General features: G+C 50.0%; 1 protein-coding gene across 1 annotated transcript in view; it reads left to right on the forward strand.

Moving 5' to 3' along the window:
- The window catches only part of VAC14 (Vac14, PIKFYVE complex component), a 193,695-nt gene extending 174,728 nt beyond the window's left edge, over positions 1–18,967 (forward strand). The window contains exons 17-19 of the mRNA XM_019535581.1: positions 1,027–1,106; positions 9,535–9,685; positions 17,934–18,967. Coding sequence (XP_019391126.1) covers positions 1,027–1,106; positions 9,535–9,685; positions 17,934–18,096 — 394 coding nt within the window. The 3' untranslated portion in view covers positions 18,097–18,967. The remainder of the gene's footprint in view (positions 1–1,026; positions 1,107–9,534; positions 9,686–17,933) is intronic.
- Positions 18,968–20,721: the final 1,754 nt, after the last annotated feature.

A 20,721-nucleotide genomic window follows, 5' to 3' on the forward strand; every position in this document is an offset into this window, starting at 1 on the left:
GGCTGAAGCTTTGCTGGAAAGGCTGAGACCAGTTCTCTGCGGTTCTCCAGTGATTCCATTGACATCACTATTTAGGTTTGAATGTAATGATTATTTCCACGTGCCAGCAAAATATGAAACTCCCTAAGTGTATTTCCATAAGCACAAGCTTAATAATCTAAATTACCCTCTCTAATGTACTTCAAAGTTTATCTTAGGCGCTAAGAACACTTTGGATCAGTGCAGTAAGAGCACTGTACACTCCCAAAGGTCAGCTGTGTATAAAATCACTCTAAACCATTTTGCTTTTTTTTCTCAGAGTTGCTTGCATTGATATACCTGGCCTGGATTTTATAAGGCTGCTGCTGTCTTAAAGGGCAACCTGACTTCCCCCATCTTCGATTGTTGGGGTATTGGAGAGCTGCTCAGCCTGAAAAGCTGATGCTCGTCCCCTTCAGCTCTGCCTCAACCTTGTCACTGAGTCACTGCTCCAGTGTTTAAATATTTCGCTGGTGAGATTTTCCTCAGCTTCCTGTAGGAGCCAGCTGTTTACTAGGTGCTGATACAGGTAAAGAGGAAGAGACTAGTATTGGTGTTGAAAGTGTCCCAGGCTTGTGCTGAGTAGAAACCTGAACAAGCTCTAATGGGGATTTTGGAGTCACATTCTGTCCCTTCACTAAGACTTTGGAAGAGAACAATCAGAGGCCAAAGCAGAGTGCAGCAGAAGAGGCCCCAGAATAGCACCTTAATTAATGCACATACCCTCTGTTGGACAGCTGCCTGTGCAGGTATGGGAGATGTAAGGGATGCAGCATTTTTGGGGTCTCCTGTGCTGCCCAGTTCCTTCTGGAAGGCAAGCCCTGATGTGTAGTGCAAACTGGGCAATAACTGATCCTATCCAAAAGAAGAAGGGGGAAGCTGAAAGAGTTGCCAGCACATGAGTTCTGTTGCTGCAAAAGGCCTCTTCTGGGCTACCTGAACTGTGGCCAGCATGTACCATGTACCCTTCTCCCAAAAAAGAGAAATGTCCTTAACCAACATCTCCAGTGGAGACCTGGAAGTCACAGTGGATTTCCTTACAGAGGTAGACAAGCTGGTACAGCTCATTGAATGTCCAATTTTCACATGTAAGCATCAACTGTAGCCTTTTCAAACCTTGAGGGGGCTGGGGGGGGTTCCAAAGTTTGCTTTGCAATCCTGGTGGGGGGAAGGATGCACTGGGGAAAGGATGCAGAGTACATGCATGGTGTGTTCGCGCACTCATGCACTCTGGGCATGTCGCCCCCCTGCTCCTTCATCACAAGTGGCAGCAGCACTGCACAAATAAATAGAGCAGAAGTTATGAGACTTTTTGCTGTGAGCTGTGCAAGACCTCAAGTAGAACTGCCCATCAGGACATGCTGGATAGCTGCAGAGAAGGGAGCACATGCTGAATATAGGTTAACAGTCCCAATACCGTTTGCTCTAAACAAAGAGGGCAGAGGCACCAAATTGGAGCAAACCACTTGGATGCCTTTGTGCAGCTACCGTAGTCTGTGATGCTGCTCAAGGCAATGACATTGTGTCATTGGTAGCTGCATAGGAGTATGAAGCTAATGAATATATAAACTCAGTGTGTTATAATGGTGTGATAGTTTGTTGCAGTTAAGACTAGGAGTCACTTACTGGTTAAAAGACTTGTTCTAAATGCTTGAAGACAAATGTTACAGCTCAGTCTTGAAGTTTGTTGTGCTCCAAGAGGATGTAAGATGAGACTGCTTGCTGCTTCTAATTTTTAGGTTGCTTAAACGAGGATTCCTGATATATAGCCCCCTTTAAAACAGCACAAAAGAGCATTTTCCAAAATTGCCTAATTCTGAAGCATCTCTGCTCACACTTGAGACTCAGACTGTGGTTCTGATCCTGCCAACGTTAATCTCCACAGCTGAGGATTTATCTTAACCTAATGCACAGAGCCCACTGCACCCTTCTTGAGGGTGATGGAGTTTATTTTGAAGTTACTCAGGGATATGTTTACAGCTCTGGGTCATTGCATCAGTAATGTGGGCCAAAGAGAATGAAATGTTTGTGGAGGTAGACTACAGTTCTGTTGAGTCAGAGGGTTTTCCGGGCATTATATTGTTACAGTGAGAGAGTGACTCAGTGAGACATGCTATAGTAATTGAACCTGAGAGATGTCCGTGTGTTGCAAACTTGAACTCTGCCTTTAGCAGCTTTCATGGAATGTGTACTATGCATGCTCCTTGCTCTCTGCCTGCTGGCTGCAGGGGCTTCTACGGGAAATTTTGCCCAGAGACCAAAAGCTCTGGCTTAAAAATTATTTTAAAGGGCTCTGAAATCCATATGCAGATGATGATCTCCAAGAAATTAAATGTCAAAAATCAAAATTCATTTAAGAAAGATGAAAGACTGCAGCAGGCAGTTCCATCTTGATGAATGGGACTGCATTTGATCAAAGGAAAGTAGGTCCCCAGGTCATCTGTTTCAAAGGTTCCTGGTACACAGCCTTTACAATATGGCCTGTTTGGTAGCATTTCTATTTTCAAAAGTTCCTTTTTGCTGCAGAGCTAAGGAAGGCAAGTGTTTGAGAGGGAGGAATTTGCAAAAGGGGTAGTGTTGCAAAAGGAGTGTGGGGATTGGGAAGATGCAAGCTCTGCCCAGTTACCAGCCTTTACCATTTTGGGGTCCCGCGGGCAGTGACCCACACTAGTGAAAGGGACTGTTCAAACACTCTTCACAAACCTAGTCTGATTAAAGCTTTGACAGAGACATGGGTTTCCAAAATGGTTGTTTTTCCTCTGAAATGTCAGTGACTGAAGGATCACCCTCCAAAAAGCACACTTGCTCTGGGAGCTCAAAAATACTAATGGAGCAGAATCATAAGGGGAAAAGGTTGGGCACCTTCCCTTCCCTTCCTCCCTGAGGGGAAGAGCAGCTTTCTATGTTCTCCATGAAGCCAAGGTGGGAAACTCTTGGACTCGCCTTCCCAGCAGTGCATTCTCCACAGAGGCCAGGAGGGTGGTTTCATATTTCTGTATGGCTGCTTTTGGCTGTTGAACACAGCAAGCCAAGGCAGGAGAAGAAAGTCCAGCCAGCATGTTCTGGTTGGTGGAGCCACAAGAAAAAAGACTGAACAGTGTAGTTGGAGAGTTTGCCCAGCTGAGGTGCAGGGGAGTAGAACCTCAGTGGAGTCCACGTTGTCGGTGCCAGGGCTGTCTGCCATCTCAGGCCTCTGGGGTTTCCTCACTCTGTGAGCACAGTTACCTTCATCAGGAAAGGAGCAGCTGCCTGGATTCCTGCTTTCCCAGGCTGAACATGTTGTGTTGGACCACAGTTGGTGTTGCACTGTATTTATTTCCTTTTTTTTTTGTTTTTGTTTTGGGATTTTTTTTTCTTTCAACATTGATGTAAAATCCTGTTATAATTAACTAGCAGAATCACTGGACCAAGTAAAAATTCACTCTTCTGTGTTTGTGGGTGCCAGCACGTCCTGCCTTGGGGTATTGTACTCCTAGGGTGCAATCTGTGATGCTGGGTATGAACGCCCAGCTTTTGGCCCACGCTGTCCTCAGTATGGTAGGTAGTCCAGGCAGGAAGTGAACTGGTTTTCTTCTCATGGCTGCTTGATATGTTACGTCTTTGATGTGCTACATCCTGGCTCTTATCCTGAGGGTCCCGCAGTGTTCAAACACTATGTCAGGGTCATTTCAGCTACAGCTTTACTACAGCCACATCTGGCATGTGGTACAGTGTGAAGGATGAGCACCTGTTCTGTGACTTATAAGTCCCACATGTGACCTGGTTATTGGGATGTTTACAGTATGAACACATTGGTTTAGCTGAATAGGAGGGCTGTTGGAAAGTTAAGTCAGAAATGAAACAATGACTCAGGACAAGATAACTCCAACTAAACACTTCGGGACAGTTAAAACCAGGCCTGAGCTCTTAACGCCTTCTGGACTCCTTCCAGCTTATACAAGTTTTTTTTTCCTGGGAATGAACCGATTTAAAGGACTATAAGCAGTTAAGTCTCCCCTTATCTAGGGGCTCAACATTTGAAGGGGAACAGAGGAATCCCTAGATCCTCTTGGATTTGGGGAAGGCACAGGCCTGTTGTGAAGACTGGTCATTGCTCATCGCAGGCTTCTAAAGAGAAGACCAGCAGGTGCCTAGTTGCACTTACTGGCTGAGCATAGTTGATCCCAAAGGTGTGTGGGACTAAATCCATGTAGTGGATTACCCCAGGAAAGGTAAATATATGCCAGGCATGTCTTAAAGTGGCTGGTAATACTACACAGCCATCCAGGACATATGTAGGGATACACCATATTCAGCTGAACCTGTGTGTTTGGGGGTGGGGAATGGGGAGGGAGTTAGCAGGGATAGGATATTCCTTACCCCATGTGGCACTTGGCCAGGACACCAGTTCCAGCACCACCTGGGGCTCACAAAATGAGCCTGGGGATCTTTTATGACCACCAGTGAGTGGCAAAAGAATAATGGCACAGGGGTGAAGTCCAGATAGTTTCTCAGGGATTGGCCAGGCAGTGAGATCTGTTGGACTGGGAGTTCTCCCAGGGGCTGTGCTGTCAGCCCCATTGACTGCTAGGCAGCATAGGATCATTCCCAGCAGTCCTCACTTTTAAATGGTCAGGATGTATGTTTCAGTTCTGACCCAAAAGATGGTACCTCCAGCAAAATGCGCTCATTGGCTCCCTCTGCCTGAGTCAAGTCCGCTGCTTCCTGTAGCCAATTGCTGTTCTACGAAGGTTTCCCATTTGCGTTGTGACCCAGCCTAATGTGACTTGACTTCCAGCTTGTGTTGTGCCCTCAACACAAGGTGACATGCCTACAAGGCATTTCTCTGTAATAGCCTCACTGGGGCATGGTCTCTTTCCTAGTAACATACCTGGAGTCATAGCAATATTCAGTTTCCATATAAGAGATGGTGCCTTGATTTATACACTTCTCACAGCCACTGCCAAAACCACGGCTTGTCAGACACTGTCAGGCAGTGACATCAACTCATCACTCGCATCCCCTTAGATTGGGCCTCAATCCCCAGAGGTGCATGGGGGCACAGGCTCTGCTTTGCCCTTGGCATCTCACCAGCAGGCACTTGTTTGGAACACTCCCCCCAGTGATTCATAGCAGGCTGCTCTGCATGTCGTTGCTGTGCTACAGCACAGTCTGCTCCTTTGCTCTCCCCTCCCCAGTTCCATTTGACCTTACTCTTGCCTAGAGCTGAGAGACAGGTCAGCAGTATTGGGAGGTTCCAGGAGAGGTTTGCAGCAGGTGCTTTTCTTAAACATATGTTCTTGGTGCCATGAGGTAGAGTGGCCTGATCATCATGCATGATGAGAACGAAGGATTGCCAGTCCCAAAGGGCTTAGCCTGCTCCCTTGCCTTATGCCTTACTGCATGTGTCCATAGGCTGCTAATACTGGGACATTTGCCAAGTACCAGTGAATCTGCTTCTTTCTGAAGTAGTCCTTATACCTTCATTGCCCTGTGCCATGTTGCATTCAGTGAACTCCTTATGGTGATCTGGACCTTCTCATGTCAGCTGGCACCAGGGCAATATTCCCTCTCTTCTGGTATAGGAGTTGCTTTTTGTTTTGCTCCCATATCTCCTCTCCTTGAGAAGCAGATAGATTCCACCTCTAAATTCTGCTTAAGCTGTCTGGTGCAGCTAATGGGTTGTGATCGTGGCATGTGAATTCACCTACTTTCTGCCCAGAGCCTCCTTGGGACAGGAGGATGCTGCTTGTCACCTTTTCTGAATAGCTGGGATTGGGCAGGAGTCAGAGAAGTAATCGCCCATGAGGGGTGTGAAGATCTGTGGGAATTCAGGAGGCTGCATGGCTATGCCACATATTGCTCCACCCAAACATGGGTCTGGGACTTGAAATATGCTTACTTGATGCCCTGTTATTAGAGGCAAGCTTGCCTAGTGTGTACTGAGTTCTTCAAGTACATGACACACAAGCATTTAACCAGTGAGAATTCCTGTCCCAGTCTTGGATTTCTTTCTAGAAGATCGTGGGGCTGGGCAAGATCAATCTTCTTTATCCCATTGTCTCTGCACAGCAAAGACAAATTTTTATTTGCAACATCCCAGCCTGTTGTCATGGAAATCACTCTAATTGTATGAGTTCAGGACTGCAGTTCCCTAGCCAGGCATAGAGTGGAGGGGAAGGGAGATAGGGGAGGAGTCAGGAGGGAGAAATAACTTGGCTGCATTAATTAAAGGGCTGCCATCCTACTTGGGAAATGCATGTGTGCACATCACAAAGCCCTTCCCCTCCCTGCAGCAGAGATGAAACTGTTGGTACTGCCTAAATTCTGGGGGCAGCAGGTGGATGTTGCTGATCCTCTGACGTCAGCTCAGCAAAACTGATGGGAAACCAGTTAACATTCAGGCATGTCAGCTGGGCCAGGGAGCTGTGCAATGGATGAACCAAAGAAGGAAAATGCCCAGGTTTGCTGTGGGAAGAAAAGAGACTTTCCACCTACCTCTCTTACCTACTTTTTGATCCCTGTTCATAAAGTGATGGTGCACAGTTTCCTCCAGCCTTTCCAGAGCCCAGTGCATGTGAACATTAGCGACTTCTGAGCTGGCCAACCTGAGGACTGCCTGTTTTCAGAAGGCAAAGAAGTTCTTGCCCTAGTTCTGAATCCTTCTGAAAGGGAATCTTGTTGGTATTGGAAGGTGGTGAGGCACATGTGGGAGACAGGATTTTCCAACCAGAGATCTCTGCATTGCAAAGATGTGTTGGTATCTGGTCCCCATTTCACAAAGGAGGGAGTTCAAAATGCTGAGAGGGCCAGTGCACTTGAGGAGCCAGAGTAAAACCAGCTAGAATGCTGCAAACACCAGTGTTCAAGAACAAGGGCTCTGTCTACAACACCTCAGGCCATGCTAAGAAGTGCTGCTGTGAAAATGTGCTCCCCACCCTTCCTTGTGTGGCTTTGTTCCATGTGCACAACTGTGGAAATTTCAGCATGTCCAGTTTTTGGCCCATGGGGCCAGGTACTGCTGTGTCTCTGGCACGTTAATTAGAACAGTGGCTACATTACACTCGGTGTATGTAGAATGAGAGCAAATGAGCAGGGTGTGTTCCAGTGGCAGGGCTCAGAGTACAGTTTGATTCAGTGTTGACGTCTGCAGGTCCCCTGACTTCTAATTCATAGTAGGCATGTGAACATGATTTGGCTGACAGAGCACCATCCCCTTCCTGTCTGTAGTTTTGAACTATAGGCCAGCTTGCCCAACAACGCAAAGGACAGTAAAACAAGCCAGTGTACATGAAGAGAGTTAGAAATGGCAGCTTTAGGGAACTGCCCTGTACCATGTTTCTTTTTCATGCTGCTGCTGTGTATGGCTGTCTTAGAGTCGTGCAGCTTGTGTTGTGTAGTATCGGTTAATATTCTGAAGGGCTGTGCCATGTTTACTGCCAACCATGGTTTTGGTGTAGATTTAGAGGCATTTGCAGTTCCAAAAGCCTGAACTGATGGTGCAAACCCTGCACTTGACTAGGGCTGCAGATGATGGTGGTAATTCTGGCAGGGACTGCTTGCCTTCTGCACATTATGTGCTGTTTCTTTTCAGTGTTCACTGTTCAAGGGACTTGAGGTGCAGCTAATCTGAAAAGCAGTACTTCAGATGGCATCAGGTGTAGCTCCATGTCTATGACATTGCACAGACTCCAAATCCAATATGCTTAGCCCAGAAGAAAGGAGCTGCCTTTTCCTAACTGTCAGAGCTATGGTTTCCACCTAGAATCTGAGTGTCAAAATCATGAGTTCATGGTCTCAGTGCATTGTCCATAGCAGTAATCTGCTTCCTTTTGTCACGTGTGCAGTTGTAAACTTACAGCTGGAACCTGGCAGATGGTTTCCCTTTGATCCCCATGGAAGATGAGCTTGCTAAACTACTGACTCTTTGAATGCAGTGAGATGCAGAAAGGTGCCATTTTTACACAGTCTTTTTGCAGAACACAACCATACCTCAAACCATGGGCAGTTTTGCTCATAAGGCAGTAAAGGAGTATGTATTTAGTCAGGAAAGGGAACCTATCCAGGATGCTGGAGTCTGCTGTCAATGGCCAGTTTCCTCCAAGGCAGTGTCTTCAGAAGGGGGTCACCTGCTTGTCCTTCTGTGTCGGTAAGTTGGGTGCTGGGTGAGAGGGCACCCCTGAGGGTCATGCTTCACTGCCTTTTATCCCTTCTCTGGCAGACTTATGAGATCCCTCAGCATCATCTTGGCTGTCCAGTCTGGAGGTCGCTGTCCTGCATGGGTCTTGAGTAGTGCATGACAGCTGTCAGTCATGGTCACTAGGGTTTCACCTGATGGTGCAGTTTTGGGAGTCCACCCTTGACTTGTTGTGACTGTGTGTTGTTGCAGGTTTCAGGTGGCTTGATTATCTTAAAATGTCTTGTAGAATAGAGTTTTGTAATGGTAAGTTCCTCTGGCTAGGCTATTGTCAATTCACAGCCAGAGGCTCTTGCTTTGCCATTCAATTATCTACTGATTCATACTCACATTCACTCGGGGGGACCAACCCAATTCAGCAATACAATTCCAGTGATTACAATTCCAATCCATTCTTATAATAATAATTTTAGTAATACAAGGTATGACTTACTCTAAAGAACACATTCGTTAAAAGATATAAAACATAAAATATAGAATGCCAGGGTAAAGATGAGACAGAAGAAATATAAAAAGAAATATACCTTAATTAATAAATGCAAATGTGAGGTAGTGAGAATTAACGGCCACTGGGGACAATAAGTGAGTTAGGTTAGATGCAGTAGACTGATTTAGCATAAACTTTAGACCAATATGGGAAGTTTGCTTTGGGAAATAGGTTTTAATCAAAGGGAGAATGTGTTCACCAGGATATATTTACAGTCATGCTTTCAATGTACCTTGGCTTTTCTTATCTCTTACAGGCTTTTCTTTAAATGGATATTTTAGTTCTTTTTTCTGTAGTGACACTTAGCTCAGTTGGTATGTAGTGATTTGTAGGTTTCTCCTACAGAAAGCCACTTCAGCTTTCTGGCTTGCTCCAAACTTTGCCACACCCATGCAATGAGTGTGCTAGGTCTCTGCCAGTACTTAGAAGGAAAAATAAATGCACAAAATTGGGCAGGGGGTGTAGACAAGAAGGGGCTTCTTGTTACAGAAGCACCACATCGTGGTAGAGGAAAGTCAGTAGAGCAAGCAGTCTGGTGGCATTGTGACTGCCTCTTAAGATGTCAGAAGAAGAAGAAGCCTACCCAGTCACTGCCTGCATGCTGAAGCTACAATCAGGAGTAGAGAATATTCCCTCTGGAAATTGAACTGGCAGAGTTCCTCTTTTAGAGTTACCTTGATGGAAGCAGGTCCACGGCACTAGTGCAGTGTGGCCTTGGACCTATTGGCAAATGTTGGTAAAGAAGTTCCCAGTCGCTGTCTAGACCTAGCAGATTGGTAGCAAAGGCTCTGGGTACTGTATGGAATATAAGTACTGTTTCACATCCTTTGCACACTTGTCTATTTGGCTACAGATCTTCGCCTGCAGCTGCTGGATGTGAAAAATAATCCCTACCTGATCAAGGCTCTTTATGGGCTGCTGATGCTGCTGCCCCAGAGCAGTGCCTTCCAGCTCCTCTCCCACCGCCTGCAGTGTGTGCCCAACCCTGAGCTCATGCAGACCACGTAAGTAGTGTGCTAATCTGGCTTCACAGCTCCATGGGGTGCAGGTGGGAGGGAGCCATTCTGCTGCTCTTCATATGGAGGAGAGATTATTTTGGGGGGAGATTACCCCCTAGAGCACAATTTAGCTTGTACTGGTTAGATGGCAAGAGGTGTGGGCAGAAGGGTTTAGCTGTGGATGGCAGCTCTGACAAGTCATTGGGCAGTCAGGGTTCCTGTGCCTTTTGACATGCTCTGCATCCAGGGTGCATAGTATGCCAGTTACATGTGTGCAGGCATGCTCAGCTCCTGTTTATGATGCATAACGACTGGTATGGGGCTGGGGCTGGGCTTGAGAGATCCTCTCCAGCCCTCACTGGTGAGCAGGGTGTCCAGGCTTAGGCCCCCCCTTGAACTGCAGCCATGATCACAGCTGCCCACTGGGGCTTGATGCATCTTCCTCGCCCTGCATCGTGGAGCGCACACTCTGGTTTTGTCTATATTTGGTAACCCTGGGAGGGCTGTGCCTCATCCACAGGCATTTGGCATCTGGGATGGAAAATTTCACTTGTGGGGTCGCCATGGAAACGAGCAGAGCCATGGAGAAGGTTTATACTGAACAGAGAAGATGCAGCTCCTGTCAGCTGCCACAGGCTGCTTGGAGTCTCTCCCGCAGGCCTGTTAAGCTGGGCTCCCTGCAGGAAGCTGGCCTTGTGCATGCCAGCATTAGGCTCCACAGGCAACGCTTCATCCTCCTTAGCTGCCTGGTTGTGGGAGCCACTTTGGCTCCCCAGTGTACTCACTGAGGATGGCACCTGTTAGCTTGCCAGTCTTTTGCATCCGGGCTCACTCATCTGAGCACTGGTCCCGTGGGAGCCTTGATTAGGAGCCAGTTAGTGCCACCCTTAGCTACTTAGCCTCTTCTTTCCTGCCCTTCTCCCTCTCCCCTCTCCTGCCCCCCACACTTCCTCCCAGCAAATGCACCTGCCTTTGGTTCCACGAGAGCTCAGAGCGGATATGCATAATGTTCCTCTGTGGCTTTCCTGTCTGAGATTTACAGAGGCACTGCTCAGGGCAGGTGTTTGAGGAGTTGGTCGTGCAGGTGGGATTGGAAGACTGCTTTGTGGAACTTAGCCTGAAAGCTCTGGACAGGCAGTTGGCTGGGCTGTTGTAGGTGCCATAGGGCTCATTTTGTTGATGACCCACCACCTGCCTGCCCATTGATGACCTGACCTCTTCTGTCCTGCCACAGACAGCAGGCTCTCCACAGCACCTGTGCCTCTGGGGAGTGGGGGGCACACACCGGGAGGCTGGCATTCTTCAGGGAAGAGCTAGAGACCAGGGCTTGTCTTGTTGCTCTGTTTTTCAGGCACATAAAAGGTGATGGGGAGCAGTCTGCTATGCCTAGGCTATAGACAGGAGGGAAAGGAGCCAGTGGTGAGTCCTGTCCTGGAAAGATGAAGGTTGTGATGCTGGCTGTAGATGAAGGGGGAACTAAAATAATGGGGACAGCCCTCAATAAGCAGTGTATGGAAGAGGGTAGGAATCAGCCCTCCCTCCCTCCCAGTCTGGTGCCATTGTTTGGACATTCTCCATCAGGGGGCGAAATCTCTGGAGCAGATTGTGCTCAGCAGAGCCAAAATGGAAGGCATGCAGGTCAGGCAAACCTTCCTGGGAAAGGGAACTATCACATGCCTGGAGACCCTAGCAGGTGCTCAGGGCTCTTTGTTCTCCTAAAACTGCCAGGAAATGAGATTTCCTGCCTCAGCTTCTCTTGGCAACTTTGAGGTGCTTCTTACCAAAGTACTTCCATCCCAGGGCAGGTCAGCAATACACTCTTGGTCTAAGAGCAGCTCTCATAGCCCAGACAAATAAGTAGGGAAGGCAGCTCCCCACGAGAGACATATCCCTCCTCTGATGAGCTATGAAAAGAGTTAGTTCCAAGATGTACAGCTTTTGAAAACCCAGCAGCCCAACTCCTTCCCTTTTAACTAGTCCCCATGACTGGCTTTTATCCAGTCTTCCTGCTCCCCAACATGTGTGCTCAGGACCACATGCCTCTTGCATGCAGCCGGCACTCTGAACAGCCTGACTTTTTATTCTGATGGTTTTGAGCACTTTTTTATTCACATGTTTTCCTATTTTTTTTTCTCCTTGCTTTTGCCCCTGACTGCCAGGTTTTGGGAGCAGTCGAGCTGTCAGACAGCCTGAGCATCTGATTAACTGTGACCTACATTTCATTAAACATCAGAGCCTGCTTTCAGAACAGGCGAAAGCAAGCTGCCCCTCCCTGGGGAAGTCAGCTGGGCCCAGAGCAAGCCATGGAGGGGAAAGGTGTCAGCCTAGAGGAATCTCAGGGTTTCTTTCCCCCGACACCCCCCTGCCACCTCCCAAAGCAGCATGTCTTTTTTGTTTATGTTTTCCTATGGACCAGATCGTGGGTTTAAGTTTCTTAGCTGCGGGGACTGCTGCCATTGTTCCCAGTTTCCCAGTCCATCATGCAGCCTTAGGTTAATCCTTTAATCTAAGAGTGGGGGTCGGCACAGTAAAGAACCACTTCGCTTCTCCCTGTGCATATCGCAGCAACACCTTCCCTGCATGAGAGCACCATGGCCTGATAGACTACACAAAGCCTGAGGGGGAATGGAGGCATGGGTGAAGTGATTCACCGAACTGTCACCTGCTGCAGTGCAGAGTCTGCCTCCATCTCAACTTTATCGCTGCCATTCTGTCCTCCACAAAGAAACTCAGCCTGGGTGCTTCACTCGCCTTGCCTCAGCCTGCAAATGGTGTGCCTAGGAATCCAGGGCAACAAGCACCCTTTGCTTACCTTCTGCTTGTTTGCTTCATGGACCTGCCTCCTTGCTGGGCACCCTCTGTGGCTGGGGGAGCACATGCCAGCCCTTCATAAACCAGGCATAAACCTTCATAAACTAGGCTTTGCTCTCCACGTCAGAGGAGTTGCGAGTTCAGGTTACTTCTCGGCAGGCAGCCCTGCCAGCCAAGTTAAATGCATCCCATTTACAGCCACAGACCCCAACTAGCATGTTCTAGCACTGCCAAGGACACGGTGATAACCCTGATTTAAAATACAATGGCCACAGCTGACAGACCGTTGTACCTGGCAACCTGGTCACACAGAGTCCTGCTAGTGCAGGGGCGGGCAATTATTTTGAGCAGAGGACCGCTTACTGAGTTTTGGCAAGCCATCGAGGGCCACATGACAGGCAGCCCAGGGCAGATAAAAAATTTGGAAAATTAATATTAAGGGGCCCTGCGGGCTGGATAGAATGGCCTGGCGGGCCGCATCCGGCTCCCAGGCTACATTTTGCCCACCCCTGTGCCAGTGGTACCACCTTATCTGACCCAGTCTAGATGGGCCCCTGGGTGGGCCCAGTTATCTGCAGCAGAACTAAGTGGCTTTGTCCCACTGATTGCCCCTGTGAAAGAGGAAAGGAGAGTCATTGGGGTCCCTGGAACATTAGTCACTTCCTCAGCAGGAGGGAGCAGTGCTCATATGTAGTGAACTCAGTGCTGTCCTTGTAGCCTTCTTCTAACACAACTCAGTGATCCATGAAGAAGGACCAGGAGGAAAGGCTGCCACCCCTTTCCATTTTCCCCTGTAAACAGGAAGGAGATTCTTTCAGCAGAGTCTGATTCAGCAGGAGAATTGTCCAGCTGAAGCTGCTCAGCTCTGGCTGTCTGAGCTGTTGAGACATGTTCTCTGCTTCTGTCAGCAGTGTAGTGGGAAGCAGGGGGGTGCTTTGGTGACCATGGTGTTAAAACTTCAGAGCTGGGGGAGCAGGAAGGCTGTTTCTTCTTGCCCTTCCAAGATCATCAAAGCCAAGCCAGCTTGCATTGCTCATGCTTTCTTTCCTCCCCCAAGGCCTTTAAATCACCTTTCCATGGTTTTTATTGAACCACCAAATATATAGGCAGGCCTCTCCTGTGAATATCTAGGCCAGGGAAAACTTCTCCTCCTGCTAGTGTCTCCAAACTGTGGCCCCTGCTCCCTCCCTGTTCCGGAATGGACTTTCTAGGGGTGGAAAGCAGAATTTCAGACACCAAAGCTAGCAAGGGGTGGGAGATAGCCTGCCAAACACTGTTCTGCAGTTTGGCTCCTAATCCTGGTTAATCCCAAGGAAACAAACTGCCTTTGTGATCTGGCCAATCCAAGCTGAAAATAAACCTACGGGAAGAATCCTGGCAGAGGCAAAATGGAGTCTGTGAAAGAGCCAGGGGGATGGGGGTAGAGAGGGTGTTTGGGGTTGTGGGGAAGTTATAGCGTTTGTTTTCTTGCCTGAAAAAGCATTACCTTAAATACTGGTTTATTAATGCCTGTCATATATTTCCTTCTGGGGCTGACCATGCTTTGCGCAAGGCAGGTCGTCATTTGACCATACGTTTCCATCCCTGCGGAAACCCTACTCTATGTTTCTCTTTGTATGCGACGTCCTTGTGTCGCCCAAGGAAGGGGTTAGGTGTCCATGTACTTGTGGGGTTTCTCTACCTGTCCTGCCCCAGCCTCAGAGAGAGTTCCACAAAGCTGGAGAAGTCCTTCACAATGGTGTGGATGCTCCAGCTTTGCCTCTGGGGCTTTGTTTCAGAGCAGGGACTTCCCACCACGTTGCTAAGGAATCAGGTGGGTTTAGACCCAGGCTGGTTTTTGTCTTGTGATTTTGAAGCTTCAGTACATATCTCACTCTCATGGCTTCCTGGAAGGGCATGAGTTTGTCCCTGGTGATCTCCTTTGCTTTGCTGCCACTGTGTACTGATGTGTTGGTTAAATGCTGATGGTTTCCACTAAGCTGTTAGCCTGAGGGAGAAGACCTGAGTCAGGAATGGTAATGTGTGATGCAGATTGGAGGGGGAACAGTGGGCAAGGCTGGACACAAAACCAGACAGGCTAAGGCTCTGTGAGAATCCTGCCCCCTGGCAGCATGGCCCGACTGCCTACTCCATGGCCCAAGCAACCTTGTCTCTTGCAGGGAGAGGCTTCTACCTCTCCCATGCTCTTAGTTGCTAGCTGTGGGGCACACGAATGTCCCACCATGCCCTAACCCTTACTTGAGGCAGTGTCTCTAGCTAGGGTGTCTGGCTCTGAGCATCCTCCTGTTCCAAGATAGGTTTGTCTCCTTTTCCTGGCTTTCCTCGCATCCATCCTCTCACCGCACTCCCCTCCCCCCTGCTGTCACACCCAGCTGTCAGTCAAACTGGAGCCCTCCCTGGTGCTATGCAACAACAAGGCCCTCACATTTCCTCAGCACCAGCCCCAGCTCCTGGCTCCAGTAGCAACCCCTTCCTCTGGCTTGGCCTGACCTCACTGTGCAAGCAGGCCATTCCTCCCACTGTCCCAGGGCACTGACCCACAGAGCAGCTGCCTGCTGCTCATTTGTCAGGGAGAGGCAGTCGCAAACAGGAAATGCCTTGCAGCGTGTACCCAAGCCAGGACACAGGCTCTCTCTCACATGCCCCAGGGTTAAAACAGCAGCATGTTGCCAGAGGCTTACTGGCAGCCCCAGCCCAGGAGGGCACATGGGTAGCACATGGGCTGACCAGGGTGGAGATGCCCAGCAAATGCGGCGCTCTCTGAGGCAGCCCAGCCCAGGCTTGTCAGAGCAGAGGAGCTGGAAGAAGTAACCGGCAGCCTATGTCAGGGCCAGACCTGGTGTCTGTCAGTGTTGCCCTATGCTCCAGAGCTCTGTCCAGTAGGGCTGCGTGAAACAGCACTGTTCTGATTCGACTTCCATTTTGACGATTCGCCAAACCAGTTTGATTTCGTTTCGAAAGCACTGTTCCATTTCGTTTTGTCAAAACTGTTTTGCTGTTTCAGTATTTTGCCCATAGGTTATTATTGGGAAACACAAAATGCAGCCGGCAGGTGGATCAGGGGCTTCCCCACACCCCTGGGAGGGCTGCCGGGGTTGTGCCGGAGTCCTCCCAGAGGTGTGAGCCCCCCGATCTGCCTGCCAGATGACAGACTGGCATGGGGCACAGCCCACACCCAGCACCAGGAAGTTCGGTGCTGCCGCTGGCCCCAGACAGCAGCACCTGGCTCCTGTCACCCAGCAGGCAGATTGGGGGCACACACCTCCAGAAGGACTCTGGATTCCTGCCGGCTGAAGGAGCTGGGTGCTGCTGCCTGGGAGCAGCGGGGCAGCGGCAGATCACCTCGTGCAGGGACCTGGTGCCCCGGTCCTGTGGTGGGGGAGGGTCCCCACACAAGCTGACATGCCCCGGGCCCCGCGCCCACCTGGGGCATGGTACAGCTACCTCACAGCATCACAGCTAACTGTTCACCTGAAAACTTGTGTTTTATTTCTGGGTGTATCATTTACATGTTTAGCTGAGTAACATCATCGTCCTGTGCTCCAGTTTTCCTACATATAAAATGAAGGAGAAGACAGAGTGGCATTAGCTGCCTTTCCTTGTAAAGTTCTTGGAGATCTGCAGATGAGAAATGCGAAGAGCTGAAGCACCACTATAATGTGTGCAGGAACTATAGCAGAGAGTCCTGGGGTGGGGGTAATTTGGGCTTGTGTGATTGTTAAAGTGCGCCAGGTGTGCTACGCAAACACTGTGATGGTGGTGCCACATGACAACATGGCCTGGTCTTGCCAGTACGGGGCAGGGCAGATCAGCTTAGCTCATGCGGGAACCCCGCCTCCCCTGCCCAGAGATCAGGGGGCGGGTCCCCGCATGAGCTGATCTCTACAGGACCCATACCAGAGCTGACGGTAGATCAGCTCATACGGGGACCCTCCCCCACCCTGGGGTCAGGCCAGCGGGTCCCTGCCTGAGCTGATCTGCCCCAGGCAGCAGCACCCGCCTCCTGTCAGCCCACGGGCAGATTGGGGGCCCACTGGCACCCCCAGGAGGGCTGAGGGCTGTACCAGAGTCCTCCCGGCGATGCAGGCAAGCTCCCAATTTGCCTGCCAGATGACAGGAGGCAGGTGCTGTCAGCTGGGACTGGCGCTGAAGCCAGTAAGCCTGGCTTCGAAACTCGAAGCGTTTTGAAACTTTCGAAATGTTTGGTGTTCCCTTGTTCTATTTCACAGCTGTTTCAGAGGCTTTTGTTTCATTTCGATTTTGCTGTTTTGAGTTCAAAACACATTGAAACAGCTTTGAAATGAAACGCTGGGCGAAATTTTGCACAGCCCTACTGTCCAGCTGGCCAGGAGTGCCTCCCCTTTTCTTGTAGCTTGGAACCTCTGTGGAGCCAACCAAGCTGGGCCTTGTTGGTGAGAGACTTTGGAGGAGGCTTCTGTTCTCATGACACTGAAGCAAACACTTAACCCCAGCTCTCAAGCAGGAGGGTACTAGTGTGTTTTGTTCCTCCACAAGTCCCATAGCACAAGAGGCTTTTCTTTGACTAATGGCTTCCTCTTAGCCAGCTTCCTGTCAGCTGCGAGAGAGAGCAGCAAGGACCAGTGGGCAAAGTCCAAGCCTGGGAATGCACAGTCACTGGGTAGCACCACTGACTTCAGACATGGCTTTAGCCAAAGCTTTTAGCCTGGCAGTCCCCCAGAAGCAGGGTTCACTCCAGTCTGCCTCAGCTTCAGTGTTTACAAGGGGCTTGGAGAGCAAGCCATCTGGCCTTGCATGTACCTGTTGCCACTGAGCATTACCCTAGGCAATACTCCAGCTCCTTCAGGTCCCCAGATAGCAGCCAGCGCAGCCTGGACTAAGTTTCTAAAGCATCAGCCATCCACCCAACTTCCTGGGGCCTGGCATGGCCTGGAGTGGGAGTAGCTTGAATCCTCCTTGTTGATGGAGAAGCACTGGCAGTGCCTTGAGCTATTGTAAGTGCAGGCAGTGCCCTCAGAGACAGGGCATTCCCTGGCTTTCATGCTGAGGATTTGTTTTGTAAGAGCTGTGCTCATGGCAGACACTCCCTATATATTATACCCAGGAGCCATGTACTAGACTGGAGCAGCAGGCATGTTGTTGACCCTGCCTTTCCCACTCCTTCCCATATGCTTGTCTAGTTCATCAGGAGCAAGGAGGGCAGTGCCAGGCTTCTGCCTAGGTACCTGAATGCCTCCTCTCTCTCCCCCATCCCCTGCTTCTGAGCTGCCATAAAACTGCACATACTTGTAATGCCCCTTTGGCCAGCAGCTGCCTTGTGAAGGGTGGGGTAGCTTTTCATGGTATAAAGCAGTGGCTGCCTGCCTTGGGAGCAGGTCCCCCTAGCCTCTTGCATTCCTGAGATGCTGCTTGTGGGGCCCTTTGGACATGAAAAATGCACTCAGGTCTTTGCTTTCTCCCCCAGAGACAGCACTAAGATTGGCCATGGCTTCAAGAAATCACCGGCACCCAACATCGACTATGTGGAGCTGCTGCAGCACTTTGAAAAAGTCCAGAACAAGCACCTAGAAGTGCGGCACCAGCGAGCTGGCCGGGGGGAGCACCTGGACCAGAGGGTCATCCTCTGAGCGCCAAAGCCCTTGGCATGTGTGGAGACTGTAGCTTGGGGAGAGGCCAAGGCAGGGGGAGCCACAGGGACTTAGTGGCTGCAATGGATTCAGGATATGTGCTCCATTGGGGAGGGAGGACCAGGGCTGTTTGGAACATGCAGCTGGGGAAGGATCTCCACCAGCAATGCTTGCATGCAGGGCACTTCCCTGGAGAAATGCCTGCAAAGCCCAGGACCTCATCCCATGCAACCTTTCTCATTATCTCAAAACAAGCTTGTTGGGACCTGTTGGTAGGGAGGTGACTGGAGGAGCCACCAAATCCATCTACCCATCCTTGGACTTGTGCAACAGGGTGAACTATTTGCCTTAATAATGCCTCCCCTGTGACAGTCAGCTGATGGCTTAGACTGGCCTTGCCAGTAAAGCCAGAGGGGAAATGCGTCAGAGGAATTTTCTGGTACCTCCAGCCTGAAAACAAATGTGTGTGTGATTGGAGGGGCAATACCTCCCTGGCTGCCCTGCTGCCCTCCCGCATGTCGCCTCCTCCTCAGTCAGCTCTGTGACACTCTTGAAGGAAAACAGGTCTCTATAGCTGGCTCCCTGGATCTTGCAGAGGAGCCTCTTCTGACCTCCCCAGGGCAGAGCCAGCAGTGTCTAATGCTCCAGTGCTCCTGGCTCTCTGGATCCACATTCCTGTGTGTGTATCCCCCTAGCCCCCAGTGTAACTCCCCTCACTGCTGTGCGTATAGTGATGCAGCCTTAATTTATAGCTAACCTCAGAGCATTCTACATGTGTATATAGAGTCCATATCAGATTTCTAGCTTGAAAATAGATCTTTGTACCTACAAAAAAAACCCTCCCCATATCAAAATAAAAGAATGGTGCAGAGTTCCTGCCTGGTGTGTACCTTTCCTTGGGAATCTCCATCACAGTCTGGGGACTTGGGCAGCCCTCTGGGCCCCATTTGACTTCAGTCCTGGGGACCGTGCAGAGCACTTGGCTCTACAGACCAAGCCCGATATCTGTGCCTCCTTCGTGTTTTGAGACCAGGTCCAAGTTTGCCGTTTGTCCCAGGCAAAGGGAAGCAATACAACCTTCCTTCCACATGGTCCGAGCCTGCCCTTTGCTCAGCATTTGAAATACACTGAGAGGTCATAACCCAGCTCAGCACATGTCCCACCTAGTAAAGATCTGCTGAGACTTCCCAGCCCCAGTGTAACTACTCAAAAGAGCCTTCACAATGGGGTAAACTGGCAAGAGGTTGGGGTATGTTTGACCCCCAGCTAGGACCCATAATGCCAGACTGGAACAACCCAAGGGATCTACTTGATCTGGTATCCTGCACCCAGTAGTAGCAGCATTCCTCAGGGAAGTCTCCCAGGCCCTCTCTCCACTGTTGGTCGGTTTGTGGTATGAAGCGGGAGGACTTCAGGCTTTGCTGTGGACGTGTGCAGTGTGCCCAGTTGTGCTCCCCAGGTGTAGGGGTAGCAGCTGGCCTTGAGGATCTGCTGTAGCTGGAGCCTTTGGCTGCACCAGACCAGGCCGCTGAGGGGGGTTGAACCCTGACCCCATGTTCCTGGCTGGGAGGTGGTCAATCTCCCTGCCCTGGAGCACCTGGAAGAAGGCCCCGGCCCCATCTCCTGTGACTGCAAGGGTGTGCACAGAATAGAACCGGGGGCCAGTTTCAGGCAGATGCAAGGAAGAATTTCGTTACTGTCCAAGCCCCCCAAGGTCTGGAATAGCCTGCTGCCGGAGATGGTTCAAGCACCAACTTTGAACGCCTTCAAGAGACATTTGGATGTTTATCTTGCTGGGATCCTATGACCCTTGCTGACTTCCTGCCCCTGGGCAGGGGGCTGGACTCGATCTTCTGAGGTCCCTTCCAGCCCTAATGTCTATGAATCTATTAAATGTCTTACCCTTGTGCTATCCAATTCCTTCCCATGCTGCAGCTGCCAGATTGTCACCTCTTGTTTGACTGGTTATGCCCCAAGTGCAATTTACTGCCTTTTTCCCTAGTGCAGCCTACTGCTCTGCTGGTGTGAACTTCATGTCATTCTCCTCTGTGACCCTGACCTTTCACATCTACAGACATCTAAGAGCTCCTGAACACCATATTATTCTTGGATGTTTGGGTTGGAAGGGACCTTAGCAGATCATCAAGTCCAGCCCCCTGCCCTGGACAGCAAAGAGCACTGGGGTCAAAAGACCCCAGCCAGGTGCATGTCTAGCCTCCTCTTGAAGACCCCCAAGGTAGGAGAGAGCACCACTTCCCTTGGAACCCCATTCCAGATTCTGCCAACCCTTACCGTAAAGAAGTTCTTCCTGATATATAACCTAAATCTGCTCTTCATCAGTTTGTGGCCTTTGTTCCTAGCTACTCCAAGGGTTGCCCTGATAAACAAAGCATCTCCTATTCCTTGCTACACTGCCGGGCACCCCCCTTCCCCCCCCCCCCAATGAATTTGTAGGCAGTCACAAGATCACCTCTCAGCTTTCTCTTGCAGAGGCTGAAGAGATCCAGGGCCCTCAGTCTGTCATCATAGGGCTTTGCCTGCAGGCCCCTAACCATACAAGTGGCCTTCCTCTGAACGCTCTTGAGATTATCCACACCCCTCTTGAAGTGTGGTATCCAAAACTGG

This window comes from Crocodylus porosus, unplaced genomic scaffold (genome assembly GCF_001723895.1).
Source record: "Crocodylus porosus isolate Cpor-Errol unplaced genomic scaffold, CroPor_comp1, whole genome shotgun sequence".
NCBI classification, from domain to species: domain Eukaryota; kingdom Metazoa; phylum Chordata; order Crocodylia; family Crocodylidae; genus Crocodylus; species Crocodylus porosus.